At 53.1% G+C, this 21,815-nt stretch overlaps 5 protein-coding genes across 5 annotated transcripts; 4 read left to right on the plus strand and 1 right to left on the minus strand.

Annotated features, from left to right (window-relative positions):
- Nucleotides 1-6,357: 6,357 nt before the first annotated feature.
- On the plus strand, nucleotides 6,358-7,423 carry UCRPA7_7929 (putative yip1 domain-containing protein; the record flags this gene model as incomplete). Its single annotated transcript, XM_007920449.1, has 3 exons — nucleotides 6,358-6,436; nucleotides 6,539-7,112; nucleotides 7,174-7,423. The coding sequence occupies 3 exons, from the start codon at nucleotides 6,358-6,360 to the stop codon at nucleotides 7,421-7,423; spliced, it is 903 nt and encodes a 300-aa protein (XP_007918640.1).
- A 1,008-nt stretch (nucleotides 7,424-8,431) lies between these two features.
- Nucleotides 8,432-10,133, plus strand: UCRPA7_7930 (putative dead deah box protein; the record flags this gene model as incomplete). The annotated part of the gene is made up of 4 exons (XM_007920450.1): nucleotides 8,432-8,881; nucleotides 8,935-9,529; nucleotides 9,587-10,011; nucleotides 10,065-10,133. 4 exons carry the CDS (start codon nucleotides 8,432-8,434, stop codon nucleotides 10,131-10,133), a joined length of 1,539 nt encoding a protein of 512 aa, XP_007918641.1.
- Nucleotides 10,134-10,819: 686 nt separating this feature from the next.
- On the plus strand, nucleotides 10,820-14,311 carry UCRPA7_7931 (putative dead deah box helicase protein; the record flags this gene model as incomplete). The annotated part of the gene is made up of 1 exon (XM_007920451.1): nucleotides 10,820-14,311. One exon carries the CDS (start codon nucleotides 10,820-10,822, stop codon nucleotides 14,309-14,311), a length of 3,492 nt encoding a protein of 1,163 aa, XP_007918642.1.
- Nucleotides 14,312-15,839: 1,528 nt separating this feature from the next.
- Nucleotides 15,840-17,416, plus strand: UCRPA7_7932 (putative ca2+ h+ antiporter protein; the record flags this gene model as incomplete). The annotated part of the gene is made up of 4 exons (XM_007920452.1): nucleotides 15,840-16,264; nucleotides 16,322-16,528; nucleotides 16,589-16,885; nucleotides 16,942-17,416. The coding sequence occupies 4 exons, from the start codon at nucleotides 15,840-15,842 to the stop codon at nucleotides 17,414-17,416; spliced, it is 1,404 nt and encodes a 467-aa protein (XP_007918643.1).
- A 378-nt stretch (nucleotides 17,417-17,794) lies between these two features.
- UCRPA7_7933 (putative nitrate reductase protein) lies at nucleotides 17,795-20,409 on the minus strand (the record flags this gene model as incomplete). The annotated part of the gene is made up of 2 exons (XM_007920453.1): nucleotides 17,795-18,699; nucleotides 18,762-20,409. The coding sequence occupies 2 exons, from the start codon at nucleotides 20,407-20,409 to the stop codon at nucleotides 17,795-17,797; spliced, it is 2,553 nt and encodes an 850-aa protein (XP_007918644.1).
- Nucleotides 20,410-21,815: the final 1,406 nt, after the last annotated feature.

The following is a 21,815-nucleotide window of genomic DNA, read 5'->3' on the forward strand; positions in this document are numbered from 1 at the left end:
TAATGCTTTTATGTGTTCTTCAGCACTCATCAGTCACTTTCCTCAAACTCGGCCAAGCCGAAGCTCTTCGGGGATCCTTTGACTGGGGGGCCTCTCAATCTCAAGCCAATGATTGATTCTCGATGAGTGTAGCGACCCAGGGTGCCTTCAAATCGAGCACGGTCTTCAATGCTGGGAAAGCTTTGACACATCTGATCAAACATCGGATGCTGTTTGTTCGTACTCGCGTCAACGAGAGCCAATAAACACACAGTCGAGGGACTACTGCCTTGGTGTTTCGATGTAGTATAGGTTGCATGCTAGAGAGGCGATCGTCTACACACCACAACCAGCCCTCTGGAGCTGGAGCTGGAGCTGAATCTGCTGCGAGCGAGTGCCGCCAGCCTGGGACGTTTACGATCGGCGTCAAGAAACTGCGTGAGTCCGCGTATGCGAGTAATGAAAGCGAGGCGCCACTCGCAAGCCCTAAAACCCGCCAGACTCCACGACGGGCCGGTTTTCTGAAGGTTCGTTCCAGGGAAACATTGGGGTTGGTGGCTAATTCATTAACATTACTGTGAGGTTCAGCACCTCCTGAGCAGACAATCCCACTACTAATGCACAGTAGTACCAGGCTAGCTGAGCCACGCCCCTGTTTGCCCCATAATTGTCTCTCATCACACCACGATGCTCGAGGTTGATAACCGAACGCGTCAAGCTGTTCCAGCAGAGCTGAGAAAGGCGAAGGCAAATCCCGGGGCAGATCATATTGGTCCCAGCTCTCATCACTACTGGACTGTACAGTACAGTACAGAGGCGAATTATGCAGTGCACAGAGGTTGTGAGCATTGGCCAGGCATACCAGGACCAGGAATCAAGATAGAGGGTGATCGATTATCTAAGGTGTTACTGGGAGCTGTTTAGCTGTCAATTGGCATTGTTACTGTCAAACCAAAAGCTCATGCATACATGCAACGCTCTGGGATCGATAACTTAGTCTCTGCCCCGTAGCTTGAAAGAGTTGTCCTGGCCGCGGAGCCCCTTGTAGAGCCCGCTTGTTCGCAAGCTCTACCAGAAGAGTGCTTGCTGCTTGCTGTCTATGATCTCATGTGAGGAGGGAGCAGAGCTACTACAGCAAGTGGGGTGGAGCTCTGAATCGACCAGACTCGCCAGAGCTTCTGTATCGTGGCACTTCAATTCCGCAGCCGCTCCACTCAGGGCCATCAACGGCACAGCTCTGCTTGGTATCAATTGTCTCTCCGGGCAGGCTTCTTCAGCGCCCCTTTTTTGAGAGACCGTACCTGCTGCTTCTGTTGGAAGTCAGTTGCCTTTATCAGGAAATAAAGAAGTACAAACAAAACCAAATGTCGGGCCGTCTACGGCGCGGCGACGGGTTGATCAGCTTGTCGCTTGTCTGATAACAGCGGTACAGCGGTGCTTTGACCTCTCAGCTTCCCCAGAGAATGAACGTAACGGAAATCATGGGTTCCGCGACAGACTCGGCGCTAACAGAACCCGAAGACTCTATCACGTAGTCTCCTGGCACAATTCCCCAAGAGGCGCCTCATGTCCAGGTTCTTGGTGGACAAGCAAGTCGAGCTTCAAGCAACCTGAACATAAGAGGCAGACTAACAGAATAGGGTGGTCAAGACACCCCACAGGTGCTTTCCACATTGAGTAGTGTAGTTCGAGATACCGCCTGCCTGCCCGACCCTCGAAGCTGACTGGGGTGGGACAAGGCGGTGATGGTGGTCTTGGGAGAGCTCGGCTCGTCAAGCTGTAGTGCAGGCGGCTGTCCACGGTGGTCCCCCCTCCCCGGTGGATGTGATGGTGTGCCAACCTAGCTGGGCCAAGCCAGGAACACAGCTACCTTGTCGATTGGCAGTGTAGGTAGTCGGAGACCATGATTACGACCTAGAATAAGTAGGACAAAGACAGAGCAGGGTTGCGTACTCACTACATGGTAGTTGGTTTGTAGAGTACCAACTCGAGTCCTCAGCCAGGTAGAGTACAAGCGACCAGCACCCAGGCCGGCCAGGCCAGGCCAGCCAGGGTAAGGTGATACTGGAGTCAACGCGCGAGTGCTCGCTTGGCTTGACGGACAGAAAGTGGACGTTCCCGTTCCCGGCTATGCAAGTTGCTCTGGCGAAGGGACACGAGGGAGTCCCTGGGCACAGCTTCAACGGTCTGGCTTTCCGGTACGGTACGTACTGGACATACACACACACACACACACACACACACACATATCAATGCCGTAGGTTGGTATATTACTGTATCATCTCTCGACATACAATCCTCATATCCCAATCGCTTTCCTGCTGGAAGGCAAAGAGATGACATCCTGTCTTGCCCGTGGCTGCTGCAACCCCCGTCCGACGGACTTCGCTGCTGCTGGTGACGAAGATTGATTGATTGATTGCTCGCTGTCCTTCCCGCTGCATAATTCAGGGTTCTTCCCTGGAGAAAGTGCCAATTGTCCGCTTCACAGCCCGCCTCTACCTGCCTGCCAACAAGAAGCCGGTGCTTTTGTTTGATCTACCACACACCGGACTTCGCAAATACCATACCTTACCGTCCCCTACCTGACCGTACTTATTAGCCTGTCTGCATCGTCCCATTGAGTCGAGAGCACTCCATTGTCGTCGACTTTGTTTGACTTCAACCTCGTTCTCTCCACCTCTACATTTTCTCCCCCCCTCTCATCATCCTCCCCCTCCTGTCTTCCTTTCTTTTTAGAGAGAGTAGACAGGGAAACACAGCCTACAGTCTCCAGCGTGTCTCCACGCTGCTCCATAACGTTATACTCCAGCCCCCCACCCCGCTACTGCTGTTGAACCTTGGCTTGTCACCCATACTACATACTACATAGTACCTAACCTACCTACACTTGGCTTTGTATCCTGCATCAAGCCGAAAGACGAGAACCGGCAGGGGACATTTTGGGAGAGCCCATTCCCTCTTGCCTTAACCTGTCATGACACGCCGACGCAGCAATTGAAACGGATATCAGGTTTCCCATCGGACAGGCCCTGCAAACGGCCGTCAGCTTTGCCATCTCTCTCGTCCGTACGCCGCATCTCACAGACTGCTTCTTGGTAGAACGAACGAGTCTTGGTAGAGCCATTCCAACGTGACGGCGGGATCTGTGTCCTACACTACTCGGCTCGCGAGACCACAACTGGGGCCCCCTTTGGGATCATCGCAGGGGGACCACACGTTACCACCGTTGGCCAGAAACTGTTTTTTTCTTGCTCTGTACCACCAACATCACCAACTCAAGCACCCGTGTCGGAACTTCCCACAAGGCCGGTCCCTGCTCTTTCGCACGAGCTAGACAGAGCACCACCATTGCTCCTCCCGGTCTCGTGTCTTCTACTGGGCGTACTTGAGACTTAACACTGCCGTTGAGGAGATACGTCTGGCTTTCTCTCCATTTCATTCTGGTCGGCGCATGGAGAAGCTGCTTGCAAATCTTAACCGGAAATCGCAGTTGCTGGCAAGACGCAATCTCCATGGAACAAACATTTATGACAATTCACAGTGAGTGGGAAATCCCTTGCGACCTCAAGAGTGCAAATCATGGTCAAGACTAGTGTTATACATGTGAATGGCAATGTCATTGAACGGCGTATGGTGGTCTGGCGTGGTCATGGTGCTAACATATAATGCACAGACCTTACTCCCGATGCGAACATTCTCTTTGCATCTGACTCTATTATCGATATTCTAGGCTATCATCCAGACGAAGTGCAGGGGAAATCATGTTTTGACTACTTTCATCCAGAAGAGGTTCCGTTTGCGCGATCGGTGCATAGCAGGGGCGTGTTGCTTGACAAGGCAGCCGTACTTCATTACTGCAGAATTCTCTCCAAGGATGAGCAATGGGTGAGCTGCGAATGCTGCTTCACGATAGTGCATGATGTGTTAGTCGCCTGCACCAGTATATATCGCCGGGGTGAGAGAAGCCAGAGTATGTGTGGCTCTCCTTGAATCTGGTTGTTGGATGGTAAACTAATCGCGTGGGTTGGCAGGGCGCGCAATCGAAGCTCCACAGATCAGGCGGATCTTTTCATGTTCGCCTCGAGACCCGCGATACCACATGCTGGAGCACCTCTCTCCCAAATTTAAGATGCCGCCGATGGAGCGTGAACCCAGAGCAGCATTGATCTTGAATCGTTTTACAAGAAACCTTACTGTTATGTTTGCCACTAACGCCGTGTCATCCATCTTTGGACTACGGCCGGACCAGATCAAGAACAAGAGTTTCTACCGATGCATTCAGGAAAATTGCCTGCCAGAAGCGCTCAAATGTCTTGAAAGTGCCAAGGCAAACGATTCGATCGCTTACTTGCGCTTCTGGTTTCGAGATCCCCGGGATGAGGAAGACTTCGACGAGGAGGAACACGACGAAGGTGACGTGACACGTAACGGCAGTGATTCTAGTGACTCAGATGGCGGTGGTGTAGATATTAGCTGTGACATGGACATCGACTCGGACAACACGTCTCACAATATCAAGCGGGAGGAAAGTCCTCCGAGGCAGGGATTGAGAGAAAGATTCCCGCCTAGCATCGACGCGATGACGAACCCAATAATGGGCCCCACATCACACAGGACTTCTTCAATCCCCGAAGCTCCTCGTCAAAGGATACGAGAACCGCTTCCATCTATAGAGTTGGAGGCAGTCGTGTCTTGCACATCTGATGGTCTCGTCGTTGTGCTTCGAAAAGCGCGACCCCCTATTCCGGCCGCACATCCACCCTTACTTCCACTAGACTTCGAAAACGGACTTTTCGCTGCGCCTTGGGGTCAACAGCCCATTCAGCCGCATGTCGACCCAGACATGCTGTACATGTTTAGACCGCCTCTACTACCGCAATACATGCCGTTGAGGGAAAGTGTCAAGGCAGCTGGCGGCCCTCCACTGGACCAACTAATGAGGTCGATCCGCGATGTTGCAGTATTCGCATGGGCGTTAGTGGGAATCAATGGCAACCTTGCCGCCTTCTCTCGCGGACTGCCAAGAGGCGATGCGTCTCCTCCAGACGGCCTGCCTGTTTGGGACCCAAATGCCGGGAATGTTCCGTACCGCGGGCCCGAGAACCAAGCAGCGTTACGTTGGGCGCAATTGGATAGTGGCAAGGCGCCGCCCGCCGCAAGCTACCTTCCTCCTTCGCAGCGTGCAGACCTTTCGCAAGGTTACGGCCAAGTACCGCAACAAAGTCGCGATAATTATACTTATAGCACACCGACGATGTGGCCGGGGTCTACGACGCCTTACAGCGCGGGCTACGAACGCCAGCAACAGCAGACGATGCTCCAACAGGCAACTCGGCACCATCAGCAGCCGCCCCCTGCCTACCATGGTTTGCCACAACAAGAATCGTGGCCTGAGCCGTCGGTGGGCTCACCGAACTTCCAAGCCAGCTATGTAGTTCCGACAACACAATCACCGTCCCCCAATGACACTTCACAACACTACCATTACTGGAAATGAATCTGGCTTGAGGCCTAGTCTCTTCAGCTTGTTTCACATATATCGGTATTATCTATTATCTAGGCAATGTCATTCGTTGCCGGGACTCTTAGTCCACAAGTCATCATGCGGAAGAGATGGTGTACTATCAAGGGCACGAGAACATCAAATATACTTTATCCTGCGGTTTATATCGCAGATCGAGAGACAAGTTGGTGTTCGCTCTCGGTCATTTTCTTTTTTAATCACTACGCTTACAACATATTGGGTAATGGGCGGCAACTTTGTTTACAAAATTTGTTCGGGGCATATCATATGGATACCACATTGGAGCATACACATCATTTTACTAGAAATGATTATTCGGTTGGGACGGACGATAAATGAACCTGAGAGATACCCAATGCCTACGAACGTATGCTGAAGTTAGTATTGCAAGCTTAGTTATCGTTTAATCATATTTGTACATAGCTATATGGTAGAAGAAATCGATTCATTCAGGACAAGACCAGCCTAGGTAGATCAAACCAATGACTGTCAATCTAGGCGAGCAATTAAGTGGTCATGCAGTGCATTCTTTTCGCCTGAGGTATCAGGGTAGACTTATACGAGATAGGGGTCCTGTAAGTCTTGGCGGCAGAGTACTCTGATTCGCCGACCCGCCCACATCTGGAGACAACCTTGGAAGGGAGGGAGCTTGGACCACCTGCCTACGCAACCTCGAGCTTCAGGAAACCGTGGTGCTTCCTTGCCTAGGACAAAACATCACAGCCATTTCGACAACTTAATTTACAGCACCAGCACCAGTGCCGCCACCCCACTACCACGACTACGAAGTGGGCGTCGAAAATTGATTGCGAGATCAAGTTGCATACACCAGCTAGTTGTGTTAAGCGAAGATGGCAGCTTCGAGCAGCAGGGGGGACTATTCAAATCCCCCGATCGACGACGAGGACGACTTGATCGACCCTGATGATGGTGCGTAAATCCGTTACCTATGGATCCGCTTCGGCATGGCCACCTGCAAACTCCAGAGATATTGGGGCAATGGTAATGATGGATGTCGCTAACTCAAAACAGCTGATCTGAATGACTTCGACGATCCTCTGCAGCAGTCCTCCCGCCAACCCCTAACGGGCAACATTGGCTCCTCGTCATCCTCTTCGCGTCCGCTTGATGAAGGCTACCTGACATCTCGCATACCTGGCGAGGACCGTCGTGCCCCGACTAACACGATAGACGAATCCGTTTGGGACACCCTGCGACGAGATCTCCTGGCCGTTTGGTCCAAGATGCGCGAGGTGCTCTACCCCCGATACCTGTTTGGCGGAACCATGTTTGAATCCCAAGATGGATTCAGAGGCGCGTACGCCAATCTCCGTACGGCGGGACTAGCGGGCGCCCGAGAGGAGCTGCAGGGCCTCGCCGGTCGCGTCATGGATCCCGAGTCGCTCCTCACCCAGAACACCATGACGCCCGGCTTGAGGGACTGGGACTTGTGGGGCCCGCTCATCTTCTGCCTGTTGCTGAGTGTACTCCTCAGCCTTCACGCGAAAGAGGGACAGAGCGAAGTTCGTTTCAGCGGTGTGTTCGCCCTGATTTGGATTGGAGAAGCCGTCGTCACCTTGCAGATCAAGTTGTTGGGCGGCAACATGTAAGTCAACAAGCACAAATGGCGCTGTGCAATAGAGTTTTTGCTAACGATTACTGTCTAGCTCCTTTGCGCAGAGCGTGTGCATTATTGGATATACGCTATTCCCCCTGGTCATTGCTGCTACGCTGTCTGCGGTCGGGCTGCATCCGATCCCTCGAATCCCCATCTACATCGTCCTGGTGGCCTGGTCGCTGGCTGCTGGTGTCAGCATTCTCGGCGGCAGCGGTGTGGTTAAGAACCGAGTTGGGATTGCGGTGTATCCCCTGTTCGTCTTCTATCTTAGCTTGGGGTGCTTGTGCTTCATCAGCTAGAGAGGCAATGTGAGATTGTCGAGGATACTGCAGGGCGTGTTGGATGGAGGATCATTGGTTTGCATGGACGGCGCAAGATGTCGGGATGACCGATCGTGTGTACTTGTAAATATCCAAGTGTAATATTGACTTCAAAGCGAGAGGCTGGTTGCATGTACTCGGCTCATATAGTACTGCCGGGACATATTCTATTCCATTTTTGACACAGTCTTCTGGACGGAAGTCTCAAGCCTTATTGTAACATTGTTCGCAGGCGCCCAGAGTCCGGCTTTCATCTCTTTGTCTAAGCGAATTGGAGATAGAGTACAGTAGCTTCTCAAGCACTTCCTTTTCATTCTGTCTCAGGCTCATCCAAATCCAGAAGGGTATAGTCAGCGGTATGCTACCTAGACAGAGAACGGCGTGAGACAGAATTCCATTGGCCCAAGGGCTCGACGCTGTGAAATTATAGGCTTGATAAGAGAGGTCTTACGGATTTAACGTGCTTTCTCCTGCCCCACGTCGTCGCGCCTCAATTTGCGCCGATGCGGCGAGGCAGTGCGAATTAAAATGCCGTGCATTGTCCCGCCTACGGAAACAGCAATGGCCAGTGCCATTTCATCACTGCAGGACCCGTGCAGGGGCCTCGCTACCAATGAGACGGCGTTCTGTGCCCCGATCCAAGCCCTGGAAGTACCATTGCCCTGGGCAGCGCAAGCAGCCCACTTGCCATCTAGTCGTAGTTGGGTAGCCCAAAGCGCGACCACCACCCACCCAGCTGGACTCTACCCGTAGTTAGCTATTTACTACCTCACCTCTTTCACGACAATAAATAAGCTTTGCCTATTCAAACGATTGAACTACAAGACAACAATAACGGCGACCTTTTTTGGACTACAATAGCTGCCACCCCGAGACAAGGCTGCACAAGGCCGTATTGTCCACACAAACAATAGCAACAATACCAGGATAGCTCCGCTTTCAGCAATCCTCTTCACATAAAACCCGACCGCAGAGCCCTCTCTCAAGATGGCAGACGATCCACACAACACGAGCAACGTCTCCGACGAGCAAGTTGACGTTGAAACCAAAGAAGACGCCGAGACAGCCGCCGCGCGGGAAGAGTTGAAGCAGACCGTCATCTCAGAAAGAACAGCAAAGACAGCCGACGAGGCAACAAAAGACGAGATGGTGGCTACACGATCTGGCGGACGATACGGCGCCGATGCGCCGCCCAAGCCCGACGAGGCGAGAACGAAGACGCCCGAGCGCGAGGTCTCGGAGAACCAGAATGATCTACTGAAGGATCAGGTCTCTTCCCCCAAGAAGAAGCGCGCTCATGACCAACTCGACGAGCCGAAGGACAGCGCTCAAGACAAGGCCGCCGGTGAGGGGGCTAGATCTGAGCCAGAGAAGAAGCGCCCCAGAGATGGCCAGCGCGGCGACGACGAGTTGAGCAAGGGCTCACAGGACGGTTCGGTAAGTTATAGCATTTATGAAGGCTCGATCCCTTGGCTAAAGGAAATTTCCAGGAGCCTTCGCCCAAAGAGCAGAAGGACAGTATCCCGGCAGCCGAGAAGACCGCCGCGACCGACAAGAAGGAGAACACACCACCAGTCACATCTTCAACCGCATTCGAGAAGTCAGGTTTTGCCAAACTGTCTGCCGCAACCACATCTCCATTTGGAGCTTTAGGATCTTCTACAAAGAGCGTTTTTGGTGGAGCTAGCGCCTCTCCCTCACCGTTCGGTGCGCTGGGCGCTGCATCTGCTGCGAAACCCCCTACTCCCAGCCTGAGCTTCGGCAATGGCGTCGCAGCCTCTCCCTTCGCAAGTCTCAACGGCCCCTCCAAGGGCTTCGGCAGTCCATTTGGCGGTGGTAGCGCATTCGGCAGCGCCCTGTCTGGCGGCAAGCCTCTGTCGAGCTTCGGCAAGCCTGGCGAAGTCCTTAAGAGCGACAAGCCAGCCAAGCCGTTCGGTGCCCCAGAGAGCGATGCTGAGGATGACAGCAACGAAGACGACGACGAGGCTGAGAATGAGGCTGAGAACGAGAAGGAGAAAGATGAGGGCGATAAGGAGGACTTGAAGGCTGCAGCTGAAGAGAAGAAGAAGCTGCGGCTGCAACGAGGTATGTATTCATGTCTTGTCACATCTACGGACAGGAAACGGCTAACGAATCTATTAGTGGTGGTCGACGACGGCGAGGCAGGCGAAGTTACCATTCTTGCCGTGCGAGCCAAGATGTTCTACCTCGATAAGATTACCGCTAAGGACGGTAAAGAGGAACCTGCTTGGAAGGAACGCGGAGTTGGCAACTTGAAGATCAATGTCCCAGAGGAGTGCGTGTCTTTCGGCGATGATGGCGCTCCCATTCCGGGCTCGTTCGATGCCTCGGAGCTCGAGGATGACGGCGACAATGACGAGGGTGAGGGCAAGGCTAGGAAAGTTGTCCGCCTGATCATGCGTCAGGACTCTACCCTTCGTGTCATTTTGAATACAACTATCGTTCGAGGCATGGACTTTCAAGAAAAGAGCTCGCTAAAGTCGACAACTGTTCTCTTCACAGCTTTCGAGGGCGAGACAGGCAAACCCACGCAAATACAGATGAAGGTAAGTTTTTCCTACGGAAGTGTTCTTTGATTTGCCATTAACATGGGATGTAGATGAACGCCGCCAACGCCAAAGTCTTCCTGAACGAGGTAGAGTTTATCAAGCGAGAGCTCGAATCATGAAGTCGTCCTAAGTAACCGTTCTTTGCATGAAACACAATGTGTGGTGGAATAAACGAACACACGTATGATACAACTATGACTGTGCAGGGGCAATTTCTCTCATCATTGCTTGCCTCAGGGAGAGGAGAGGAGTTTTTTCTGGCAAATGAGCATTTCAAGACGGACGTAAGGATGGCTAGGCCAGGAGGTTCGTCGGCATACCAATGGAAACAAGGAGCATGGCTATGGCTCGCCGGAATCAAGGTAGCTCATGTATATACCAACGGTGGTTCATACTCGGTTTATGATAGCGAGAAACCCGCAACACACCCTTATAGACGAGGTAGCCGTGGAAAATGCGGATCAGGATTTGTCAAACAATTCACCGTTACTCTATAACTGCGACGCCAGGCGTTGATTTGTGACCAGACTTTACTAATTATAAACCAACAGATACCTCCCTCTGGGCTCAGATAATACTGCTGACCCGTGAGGCATCTATAGTGGTTGGCTTCATGACAGGCCGGATCCGATGTTCAATTAAGTGGTCGCACGTGACGCGCGTGAATTTCGTGTCAAAGTCTACGCGATACGCCACCCTGCTCTAGAAGACGTCACCACTCTCCTGAGACAACGGTGCCAACAGGTTGAATGATCGTTTGGCAGGCCAGAATCAAGATCATTCAAGTGTGATGGTGTGAGCAACCATGTCTACGCTCGGGCAACCGGTGCCGCTGCGCAGAGCGACTGGAAAGCGGAAACGTCCTCAATCAGCACAGATTGCTGCTGCCGATGGGTTGGCTACAGCAGATGGTCCGCCCGAGGCGGATTCGCCGGTGATCAAAGAAGAGGAGGGAGTTCCGAAGGCACGCCGAACGGCGAAGTCAAAGAAAGCGCCAAAGCTGCAGAAGGCAGACTCAAGTATACAAGCTGTTGATTGTCTCGTTGAGTGGCCTGAATGGTTCAAGAGACTGGAGAAGACGCACCGGGCGCTGAATCTTGTCTTTACGTTCTGCAGCACCAGAAAGCACCTAGCTACTACGTTTGATACGATTCGCTCCACAGTCGAGTCTCATATCAAGCGGGAGCTGCTCATCGAGGATGTAGCGGCGATTGTGGCTCTTCGTCCAACAGGCATCAATTTCGGCTATGTGGATGAGGTCATGCTGCAAATCGATGTCAAGGGAGCAGAAAAAGACGATACTTTCAAGACCGGCAGGTATAGAGGCAAGTCTTCACAGGCGTATGCGCCCGATGCATCCGTCGGTGGCTTCACTGGCAGAGAAGGTCTTGGCCCGGAGGAGGACATCGAGACAACCGGAAAGGAAGTTCTTTACTTAGAGTTCATTGACGGCGACCTGAAGCGCCAGGTACAAGACAAGAAGACTGGGGAGCCGACAAAGCCGACAAGGAAGCTCCGGGAGGAGGAGCTTAAGATGCCAGTCTTTAGCCAGAAGCAGTTGACGGAGCTCATCGAGAAGCGCAACGCTAGATTCACAAACGCAGCAAATGAGTTTATCAACCGATGTGTTGCCGACAGTCTTGATCCAGAGATGGCTCTCAAGAGCGAGGCTGAGAAGTTCATCCCGCAGCCAACTGAGACCCGAGAGTCTTCGCCACAGCTGGTACCAAGTACGCTCCCAGAATCGATCCCGACGGAACGGAAGACGATTCCGGAAATCATACAAGAACTGAAAGAGAGCTCCTGGTACACGGGACAGATTGTCCCTGATGGCCACCGGGTGTTTGACGCTCAAGAGCCGGTGTACGGAGATCTTAACTTTCTCTTGAGTCAAGATTTGGTGAACGCACTATACAACGCGAAAGGCGTCACGCAGTTCTACGCTCATCAAACTGAGGCCATCAATAATCTTCACGACGGACATCACGTCGTTGTCTCGACTTCGACAAGTTCGGGCAAGTCACTAATCTATCAGCTACCGGTTTTGCACGCCTTAGAGAGTGACCACAATGCGAGAGCCATGTACATATTCCCCACAAAAGCTCTGGCTCAAGATCAGAAACGGAGCCTGAAGGAGATGCTTTCCTATCTACCAGGTTTAGAAGAAGTCTTGGTCGAGACTTTCGATGGAGACACCCCCATGAAGGAGAGGAATCTCATTCGTGACGAAGCCCGCATCATTTTCACTAATCCAGACATGTTGCACATTACCATTCTTCCTCAGGAAGAGAGGTGGCGAACATTCTTGAAGAATCTGAAATATGTTGTCGTTGACGAGCTACATTATTATAACGGGTTGATGGGATCACACGTTGCATTCATCATGAGGCGCTTACGACGGATATGTGCAGCAGTAGGAAACAGGCGCGTTCGCTTCATATCATGCTCTGCCACAGTAGCCAACCCCGAACAGCATTTCAAGACAATATTTGGCATTGATGATGTCAAACTGGTTGATTTTGACGGTTCGCCGTCTGGTCGCAAGGAGTTCCTCTGTTGGAATACGCCTTTCAAGGAAGCTGGCGATCCCTCGAGCGGGCGTGGCAATGCCATGTACGAGTGTGCTCGTCTATTTTGCCAACTCATCTTACGCGGTGTTCGTGTCATCGCATTCACCAGGGTCAGGGAACAGTGTGAGAAGCTTGTTGGAGCTGTGAAACACGAATTGCAGACCCTTGGACGACCCGAATGCATCGCACGTGTGATGGGTTACCGTGGCGGTTACACCGCGCAAGATCGGCGCCAGATCGAGACCGAAATGTTCGAGGGCAAGCTGATGGGCATCATCGCGACCACTGCGCTTGAACTGGGTGTTGACATCGGATCCCTGGACTGTGTACTCACCTGGGGGTTTCCATACACAATCGCCAATCTGAGACAGCAGAGTGGCAGAGCTGGCCGACGGAACAAGGACTCACTTTCCATTCTGGTTGGCGACTGTTTTGCTACAGACCAGCATTACATGCAGAATCCTGATGAGTTGTTCACGAAGCCGAACTGCGAACTGCAGGTCGACCTTGACAACATGCTCGTTCGAGAGGGTCATGTGCAGTGTGCAGCATATGAAATGCCAATCCGACCACAGGTGGATGCCCAATATTTTGGAGACGATTTACTTAAACTGTGTGAAGAGCGACTTCTGAAGGATGAATTAGGTTTCTTCCACTGCCATGACAGATTTCGGCCGCTACCTTCCAAGTTCGTCTCTATAAGAGATACCGAAGATGAGCATTTTGCAATTATCGATATCAGCCACGGCCGAAATGTGGTTCTGGAAGAGCTCGAAGCGTCCAGAGCGACCTTCACCATATACGATGGTGCCATATTCCTGCACCAAGGCAATACGTATCTCGTCAGGGACTTCAACCCGGAGAGGCATATGGCAAAGGTCGAGAAGGTCAAAGTAGACTGGACCACGGAACAGCGAGACTTCACCGACATCGACCCGATCGAGACGGAGGCCATTAAACAAATTCCAAATTCTCGATCAAGGGCATTCCATGGAACCATCAAAATCACGCAGGTTGTCTTTGGATACTTCAAGGTCGACAGGAACAAGCGTATTCTTGACGCTGTCCACGTCAGTAATCCGCCAGTCATCCGATACAGCAAGGGCATGTGGCTCGATATACCAAAGCAGGCTTTGGAGATCCTGGTCGAGCGGCGACTTCACGTAGCAGGCGCCATTCATGCGGCCGAGCATGCCATCATGAGTCTTGTTCCGAATTTTGTCATCAGCATGCCGACCGACATACGCACGGAGTGTAAGAACAGCCTCAAGGAGTTCGCGCAAAAAGAAACTCAGCGGAAGCGACCCGCTCGGCTCACCTTCTACGATGCAAAGGGTGGTGCTGGCGGGTCAGGAATCAACACGAAAGCATTCGAGTTCATTGACTTACTCCTGATGCAGGCGCTCGAGCGCGTGGTCGGGTGTGGGTGTCTGTCGGGATGCCCGGAGTGTGTGGCATCAGAGTTCTGTAAAGAGGCGAATGAGGTCATGAGCAAGGCGGGAAGTGAGGTGATCCTGAAGAGTCTCCTGAACATTGAAATTGACGTGGATGCATTGCCGATGGGACCAGAGGAGTTCAGTCCCGCTGGCGTTGAGACGGTGGTCCTGGCGCAGCCTGTTCTACCGAGAGACAAGAGACTTCTTCAGGAGCTAGGTATCAAGCTGGAAGAAGATGAGGGCGAGGGAGTGCTTGCGAGTGTTCCGCGGGTGAATGTACGAGAAACATGAGCCACGGCAATGTCACGAATATAAGTATTGAATCTACGAGGTTTCTAGTGCAGAAGCCCTTACATTTTCCAATCTTACATGACAACCTGACCAAGCACAGCAAACTGCACATCAGTGTGCAACCAAGGTATCGGATTGAGAGTTACCGAATCTCCGTGTGAGCTTCTTTTATGGTTGCTCTCATTCAGAGAGTTGTCCTCAGTCGAGTTAGGGGATTTCTGGATGGCCCTTATGTACGGCTGACCAGACTGTCAGCCACGGTGGCTCCCAAGAAATGTGATGACACATGGCGCATGCTGGAAACGGATGTCAAGCTTTCGCCCAGGCGGATTGGCGATAGACAAGCAAAATGGCTGATGCTTGGGCTTGGAGCCAAGTCGTTGCCGTCACTTTTTAGTAGCGAAACGACGTGGCGGCAGCACCCGCGCGGGTCCACTCATTGTAGCACCAAAGCTACTAAAGGAGATGGACTTGATCAATAGCGAATTCTCAGTGATGCCTTATTTCCCAGCCGTATTTGATTTTGGAAAGCCGGCATTCCCGATTCAATAGAGTAGTAAGAAGGGTACCTAGGTATATTCTTCTCATAAGATACGAGGCCTGGATGAAATTGTGTGGGACTGAATGCCCCAGTGTGGCTGAACAGAGCAAATTAGTCGGTATCCGGGTACTGTCACCGATGAGTAAAGCAACCCCTGTCAATCTTTATGCTGCTTGACGTAGCGAAAAACATGCCGTCTGTCTTACGCTGTTAGTCTGAGTAGTTCATCCTTTTCGGTTCTTTAATTCACTACGGTTTACCGAGCGTGAATCAGGACCATCGCGACAGCCAAGCAATTCAGAACCCAGGCTTGTTCAGATCGCTCAGCTGAAAGGACGATTTCCCACAGCGGTGAACCCTGCTGCAACTCCGTCATCCACTGCATGCCGCAGTGGAGTTTCGCCGTAAGCCAGTGATCGACTTGCTCTTGGCGGCCTCTGACCACTTGAAACAAGCGCCAAGACCCCTTTCTATCCCTGGCCAGGGCCAGCTGGCGGCTTGGCGATGACCGCACAGTGCTACGGTGCGGTGCCAATAGTGTAGCGGGCAAAAGTCAAGCAAGCGAGCAAGTTGTGAGTGAGTGAGTGAAGTGATACGTGCGTTTGTCGCTTGCTGGTCTGGCTGGACTGGGGCTGGCTGGCTGGCTTTCTTTTCCCACGCACGCCTCTCAACTCATCTCATTGCAGTCATTCCGATTCCTCCTCCATCCGCCCATTCCCTTGCAGCAGCCTCTGTCTTCCTTGATTTGCACCATTGGTACTGGTGGCGTCAAAGCTCGTCTTGACCAACGGGGAGAGTAATATTAAAGACCTGCTGGCGGGCCACCTCCTCTGTCTCCATCGTCAGCTCTTTCCCTCATCTTCCCCGATCGTACCTTTACTTTTAATACCGTACTTTCCCTTCGTAGAGGCTCAGTGGAGGAGACGCTCAATTCCCAAAGTAGAAGGACCTCTCTACCCTTCGCCCAAAAACACTGATACCGCGAAGATGTCGAGAAGGTCACCACCGTCCTCGTCCCGTTCCAGGGACCACGGCCTTGTGTTGGCCGAGAAGACCAGCTCGCGGGAGCCAACTCTGCCCACGCACGTCAACAAGTATGCCGATGCGAACGGCAACTCGAAGCTTACACCACACATCAAGGCCGCCGGTGAGAGTGGCCGACGTGGCATCCATCCGCTTCACTTCTTCCGCATTGCCTTCCGCTCCTCCAGCCGCATCTCCATGGTCGTCAGCATCCTGTGGCCTGTCGTACCAGCCGCCATCGCAGTCAAATATGCCCGCCATGAGTGGCATATGGCCATCTTTGTCCTGGCTTACATCGCCATGGTACCCTGTGCCAATCTCGTTGGCTTCGCCGGCCAGGAGTTCGCCAGAAAAGTCCCCCACGTAGCTGGCGTCCTCGTAGAGACATGGTGAGAATAGTTTCCCGCGAGTGAATGTTACCTTCCAAAACTGACCCTCGTGTCTAGCTTCGGTTCGGTCGTCGAAATTGTTCTCTTCATGGTGCTTCTTAGCAGAGACCAGTTCCCTGTCATTCAGGCGGCTATTCTAGGTTCGATCCTCGCTACAATGCTCCTATGCCTAGGATTGTGCTTCTTCGCCGGAGGCATGAAACGTGACGAGTCTTCGTTTAGCGAGGTTGTTAGCGAAGCCGGCAACGGGCTCCTGCTCACAGCGTGAGTTATAGAGCTCCAATATGTATAGTCTATGCTCGACTTGCTAATATGTATCCACAGAGGGTTTGGCCTTGCCGTGCCAACTGTCTTCCGCTGGTCCCTCGCCGAGACTGAGAACGCCGAGAGCCTGACAAATAGCACAATGCAAGTCAGCCGTATTACCTCCATTCTATTGATCATCGCCTACTTCGTCTACATCTGGTTCCAGGCTCGCACCCACCACGGAATCTATGCTGCCATCTTCGAACACGACGAGGAGCGAGACAATGATAAGACTAGAGATATGCACAAGGATAAGCTTACCCTTACGGAGTGCGCTATTGCTCTAGCGATCTCCATCGCGCTCGTCACTATCCTGTAAGTTGGTCCCAACGGCATCTGGCGCATGTGTATTCTAACTTGCTGTGATATAGTGCAATTGCCCTGGTCGATGAGATCCCCTTTATTATTGAGCATGGTGTCTCGGATCCTTTTATGGGTCTTATTCTCGTGCCTCTTGTTGAGAAGGCTGCAGAGCATCTGACAGCCATTGACGAGGCCTGGGACAACCAAATGAATTTCGCCCTGTCACACGTTCTCGGCGCCACGCTGCAGACAGCCCTGTTTAACGCACCCCTTGTCGTTATTGTTGGTTGGGGCTTGCAAAAGGAGATGGGCTTGGACTTTGAGATTTTTAACATGGTCGTGCTGATCCTCGCCATCGTCACCGTCGGGCAGTTCCTGCGAGACGGCAAGAGCAACTATCTCGAGGGTTTCCTTTGCGTCATCGTCTACATTGCCATTGCTGTCGCCGCCTTCTACTATCCGAACCCACATGAGGAGGGATCCACAGCTGAGGGTGGCGGCGAGTCCAGTGGCTCTGAGGCTCACAGACTCATGATGTTTTAGTATCACTTCGACGTGAGATCGATTGTCTAGCTGCTCGGTGTCGGTTATGTTTTCTTTTGGTTCTTGGTCGGCACAGTACGCATAGCGAGCGAAACGGCAAAATGTATCACATTGTTTGGTAGAAAGGCAGGCGTTAATTCTTTGTGTATGTAACTCTAACTGGCCATACTTTTTGCCCTCGTAGCATGTTTCTCCAACAAACAATCCGCTTTCTCAGCCATTTCAACTATGCAACTCCCTCTGCCACGTGCAAGATGAGTTGCATCTAAGGTTAGAGTAGACCACACACGTACACCTCGTTTCGTCGTTGCATGCAATCAGAGTAGGAAACGCTGTGTCGTAAATGCATATATACATAGATGATCACGATTCAACAACTTAGAAGAACAATAGATCATCTTCTTTCCAGCCCAAGCTCGTCGTAAAGATCTCGCGAACACTCTTCTCCAAAGGCTCCGGCCCACATATCAGCACAAGGTCCTCACCCGTGCCTAGGGGCCGCCCAACCTCACGCTCGAACAAAGTGTGGTCCATCCTGCCCTTTAAGCCCGTCCAGGTTGCTGTCGGCCGGCTGAGTGTGTAGAGCATGCGGCACCTGTACTCGTTGCCGCGGACCATGGCGTCCAGCTCCGGCCGGCAGAGGATGTCCTCCTCGACGCGGTTGCCGTCCAGCACGAGGCAGAACGTTGGGTCATCCCGGTCCTTCATGACCGCCCGCAGCACCTGGAAGATGGGCGTGATGCCGCTGCCCGCGCAGACCATGACGAAGCGGCGCACGCGGCGCTCCCTGCCGGAGATGCTGCACCGGCCACGGCCCAGGTACTCGAACTTGCCGACGGGGCCCTTGAAGTCGACAAAGTGGCCGAGCGGGATGCCGTCGAGCGCCTGCGTCATGCGCCCGCCCTTGCGGTCCGGCGCGTCGTGGTAGATCTTGATCAGCACGTGCAGCACACCGCGCCCGGTGCCCTCGGAGATGGGCGTGTACGCCCGGATGATAGCTTCGCGCGTCACCGGGTCGCGGAGCCGCATCATGAGGTGCTGCCCGATCGGCAGGCCGACCGTCTGCGCTGCGTGGTCGAGCGTGAAGGTAAATATCTTGGTGTCGGCGGAGACCTTACGCTTCTCTGTGAGGATTGCCTTGGACCAAGTCTTGGCCTGCAGGAAGACCTCGCGTGGCTGGGTGTCCTCGACAATGACCTCGTCGTCTGCAAGTTGGGCTTTGGCCTTCTCATCGAGGCTGCCGATGTGATAGTCGGGCATCATGGCCTTGGCGTTCTCGCTATCTGTTAAGGGAAAGGTCAGCATCGCTTCGCAGACTCGTCATCATTATACCGGCGGGACTTACGGATGGTCATGAACTCTTCCGTTGCGTCCTGCCCAGCTGCCCCGATGATTGATGCCGCGCCTCCTGGGTGACCCTCCAAGAACTTTGTACCATCATATACCTCGCCGTTTACCACGAACCAGGGTTGTGTCTCTCCATCGTGCTTCTTCAGTTCTTCCACAGTTATATTTCTGTTCACGTCTTTGTTCACCATGCATATAGCTTGAGCTGGGTCTTCTTCCTCCATTGCTGGTGCCTCTTCGCCGGCTTGTTTCTCTCCCCAGTTACCGTTGCTGAGATTACCTCCTGCCTTCTTCACTCGCTCCATCCACCCGCCGGGCATCAAAGCGGGCTGTGTAGGGTGTTCGAATCGAAGGCTATGGCCCTCCTTATGAATGACAACTCTGTACCACGGGTTGTTCATCATTCCTAGTACACTCCAGTACATGTCCCTGGGCTGCACCATCATCGAGTCATCCATGCCCCTGACCATGATGTCGTCGGCTGTTTGTAGTTGTGTGATGGGGATGTCTAGGTCCCAGAAACACCAGCAGAAGCAGCTTTCCCTCCATGATACATCCAGCCTGCCCCCAAATAACATCTCGCCCTCCAATACCTCTCGGTATAGATCTTCTGGATATGATATGTTGGCCAGTGTCCAGGTCTTACCCTTGTCCAAGGTCACTTCCATCCTGGTCACCCTTTTACCGCCTCCGGCGTACGCATATCCTCGAAATTTGTAGCTTTCTGAAGCATTCGTGAGAGATAAACTCTCATTATGCGCCGGATAGACGGTGGCACTGTTGGTGTTGAGGTCGTAGATAGCGTACCGCTCATCCTTCCAGGTATCTGGCAAGTTTGCACTGGCCTCTGGCGAAACCATGGTTGGCAGCACGCGGTTGTCGTAGATGTGATACCAGTTGTCACTCGGCTTATTCGACACCGTGATTTTGGTGAGCCACTTCACACTTCGCCCGCCGATCTGGCCCGGTATGATGATCCTCAGGGGCTTGCCGTGGTCCGGTTCGAGCACATCACCGTTCATCTTATGTGCCACCAACACTCCCCGGTTCGGATCCATTGCCCAGTTCAGTTTTATCGACGTCCCGTAGTATCCGTTCGGCAACTTGTCCGCACCCTCAAAGCACACATATCTCGCACCACGCCTCGGGGCCGCCCTGTTGAGGAGATCGCACAGAGACACGCCTGTCCACAGCGCGGTCGACAGGCCCGCGGCGCCCCACGAGAACCCCTTTGTCTTCCGGACGACATTCTGCTCCTTGCGCCGATTGCCTGCGCAGACCAGCGTCACCGGATACGTGACCTGCTCGTAGTCCCTGAGGAGGTCTCTGAGCGTCATCTTGACCGGGTTCTCCACCATGCCCTCGATGGAGAACTCCCAGTCGAGGATCTCGGCGTCCTCCACACGGGGCACGGGGCCGTGGTTCCGGACGTAGTGAAGATCCTTGGTCGTCAGGAAGCCTTCGTCGTATAGCTCGGTGAGGGGCGCCTCGACGTTGAAGGGGTGGACGCCGGTCAGCCGGATGAGGCGCGGGTCTCTGGGTACATGGCTGTCGGGAGTCTTGAGGTCTTCTGACAGCACTTTCTGTTGCCTGGCCAGGGGCGGCAGGGGATATGTCCGTGGTCCATCTGTGGTGTAGTCGCCCATGTCGCCTGCGGGACCGGGGAAGTCCAAGTCCCCATCTGCGCTGGAGCTCTTTGACCCATTCACTGTTGCCGGGGGGCTTGGAGGTAATTGTAATGATTGCATAGAAGGTTGAGGCACGCTCAACGGCTGGGCTGTTGCGCCGGTGCCCTCCATGCTAGGGCTGTGCGGAGGCCAATGTACAGCGAGGTGAAGAAAAGGGGGCGAGGAAAGGGGTGGTCTACCTCGTAGACATGATAAGACATGCAGGACAATAGACTCGATCTGACTTGGGAGACAGACAGATGAAGGATCAGGTGGTGCAAAAGGCGCTTAGACTTGTAAGTGATACAAGCAGGATTGGGATTGTAAGGGCTTTTCACTGTATCAATAGGGAAAATTGACGAAGACAGCCAACTCCGGGGAGTGAAAAAGGAGAGGCAAATGGTAAGACGGAATGAAATGGGCCACGACTGGCGACCTACGATTTGCACGTATAATTATTCAACGGCACACGGCACCTCTGTGTGATCTGGGCGAGACTCTTGACGCCGAAAACACGGGAGCTTGGGGCATTGCGAGAGATCTCCGGCGCCCAAGGACAAGCCCAAAAAGCAGGGTGACAACATTGACAAACACGATGAGGTCGGCCGGAGATGCAACAGTCCCCACACGTCGAGAGAGCCATCTCCTCCGCGGATGTGCGCGGTTTCGTCATGTAAGTCGGGCCTGGGTTGTCTGGGCGCTGGCGACTTGTTCTTATCTCTCGCCGTCGACTTCTTTTGAAAATGGATTCTCGTGCTCGAATCACATTGGCTGATAAGGACGAGCTACTAGGGATGGGCGGAGATACGTCAATTTGCAGCTCTTAGACTCGATGGCGGACTCCATAAACGGCAAGGGTCCTCTTGAGCCCCAAGACGACGGCGGCAGAGCGGACTGATCCAGGGCCTAGAAGTCCAGCAGCTTGATGGCTACGAGCCTGCTTGAATGGTATGATAAGACAGCTATATACATATACTGCTGCTGCTGCTTTTCTCATCTGCTTCAATCTGAGTGCTGCGCCGTGCGATCTGCGAGATAAGAGTCTGTACACAACAGGGGATAATAAGAACCTTAGCACAGTACCGATGTAGAGAGCTGCGGGGCAATTATTGACGTCGTAAGGGCATTGCTGCAGCGCAGTGCAGTGCAGTGCCATGCGCAACCCATCGTGGTGATCAGAGAAGGTCGAGCTGCATCCATCCCGTGTATGACGACGGCACTGGCATGGCATGGCATGGGGGGAATGGATTGTGGTGGCCCATCTCGTTCTCGCTCCCCTACCGCCAAGAACGGCAACAGGGACTGTTTCTTCTTCTCAGATTCTGCGGGATTGTATTATTTGAACAATCCTTGGGTGCTCTCGATGTCGATAGCTTGGCTTGTAG

This window comes from Phaeoacremonium minimum (assembly GCF_000392275.1).
Source record: "Phaeoacremonium minimum UCRPA7 unplaced genomic scaffold PA7_03_scaffold_560, whole genome shotgun sequence".
Taxonomy (NCBI): Eukaryota; Fungi; Ascomycota; class Sordariomycetes; order Togniniales; family Togniniaceae; genus Phaeoacremonium; species Phaeoacremonium minimum.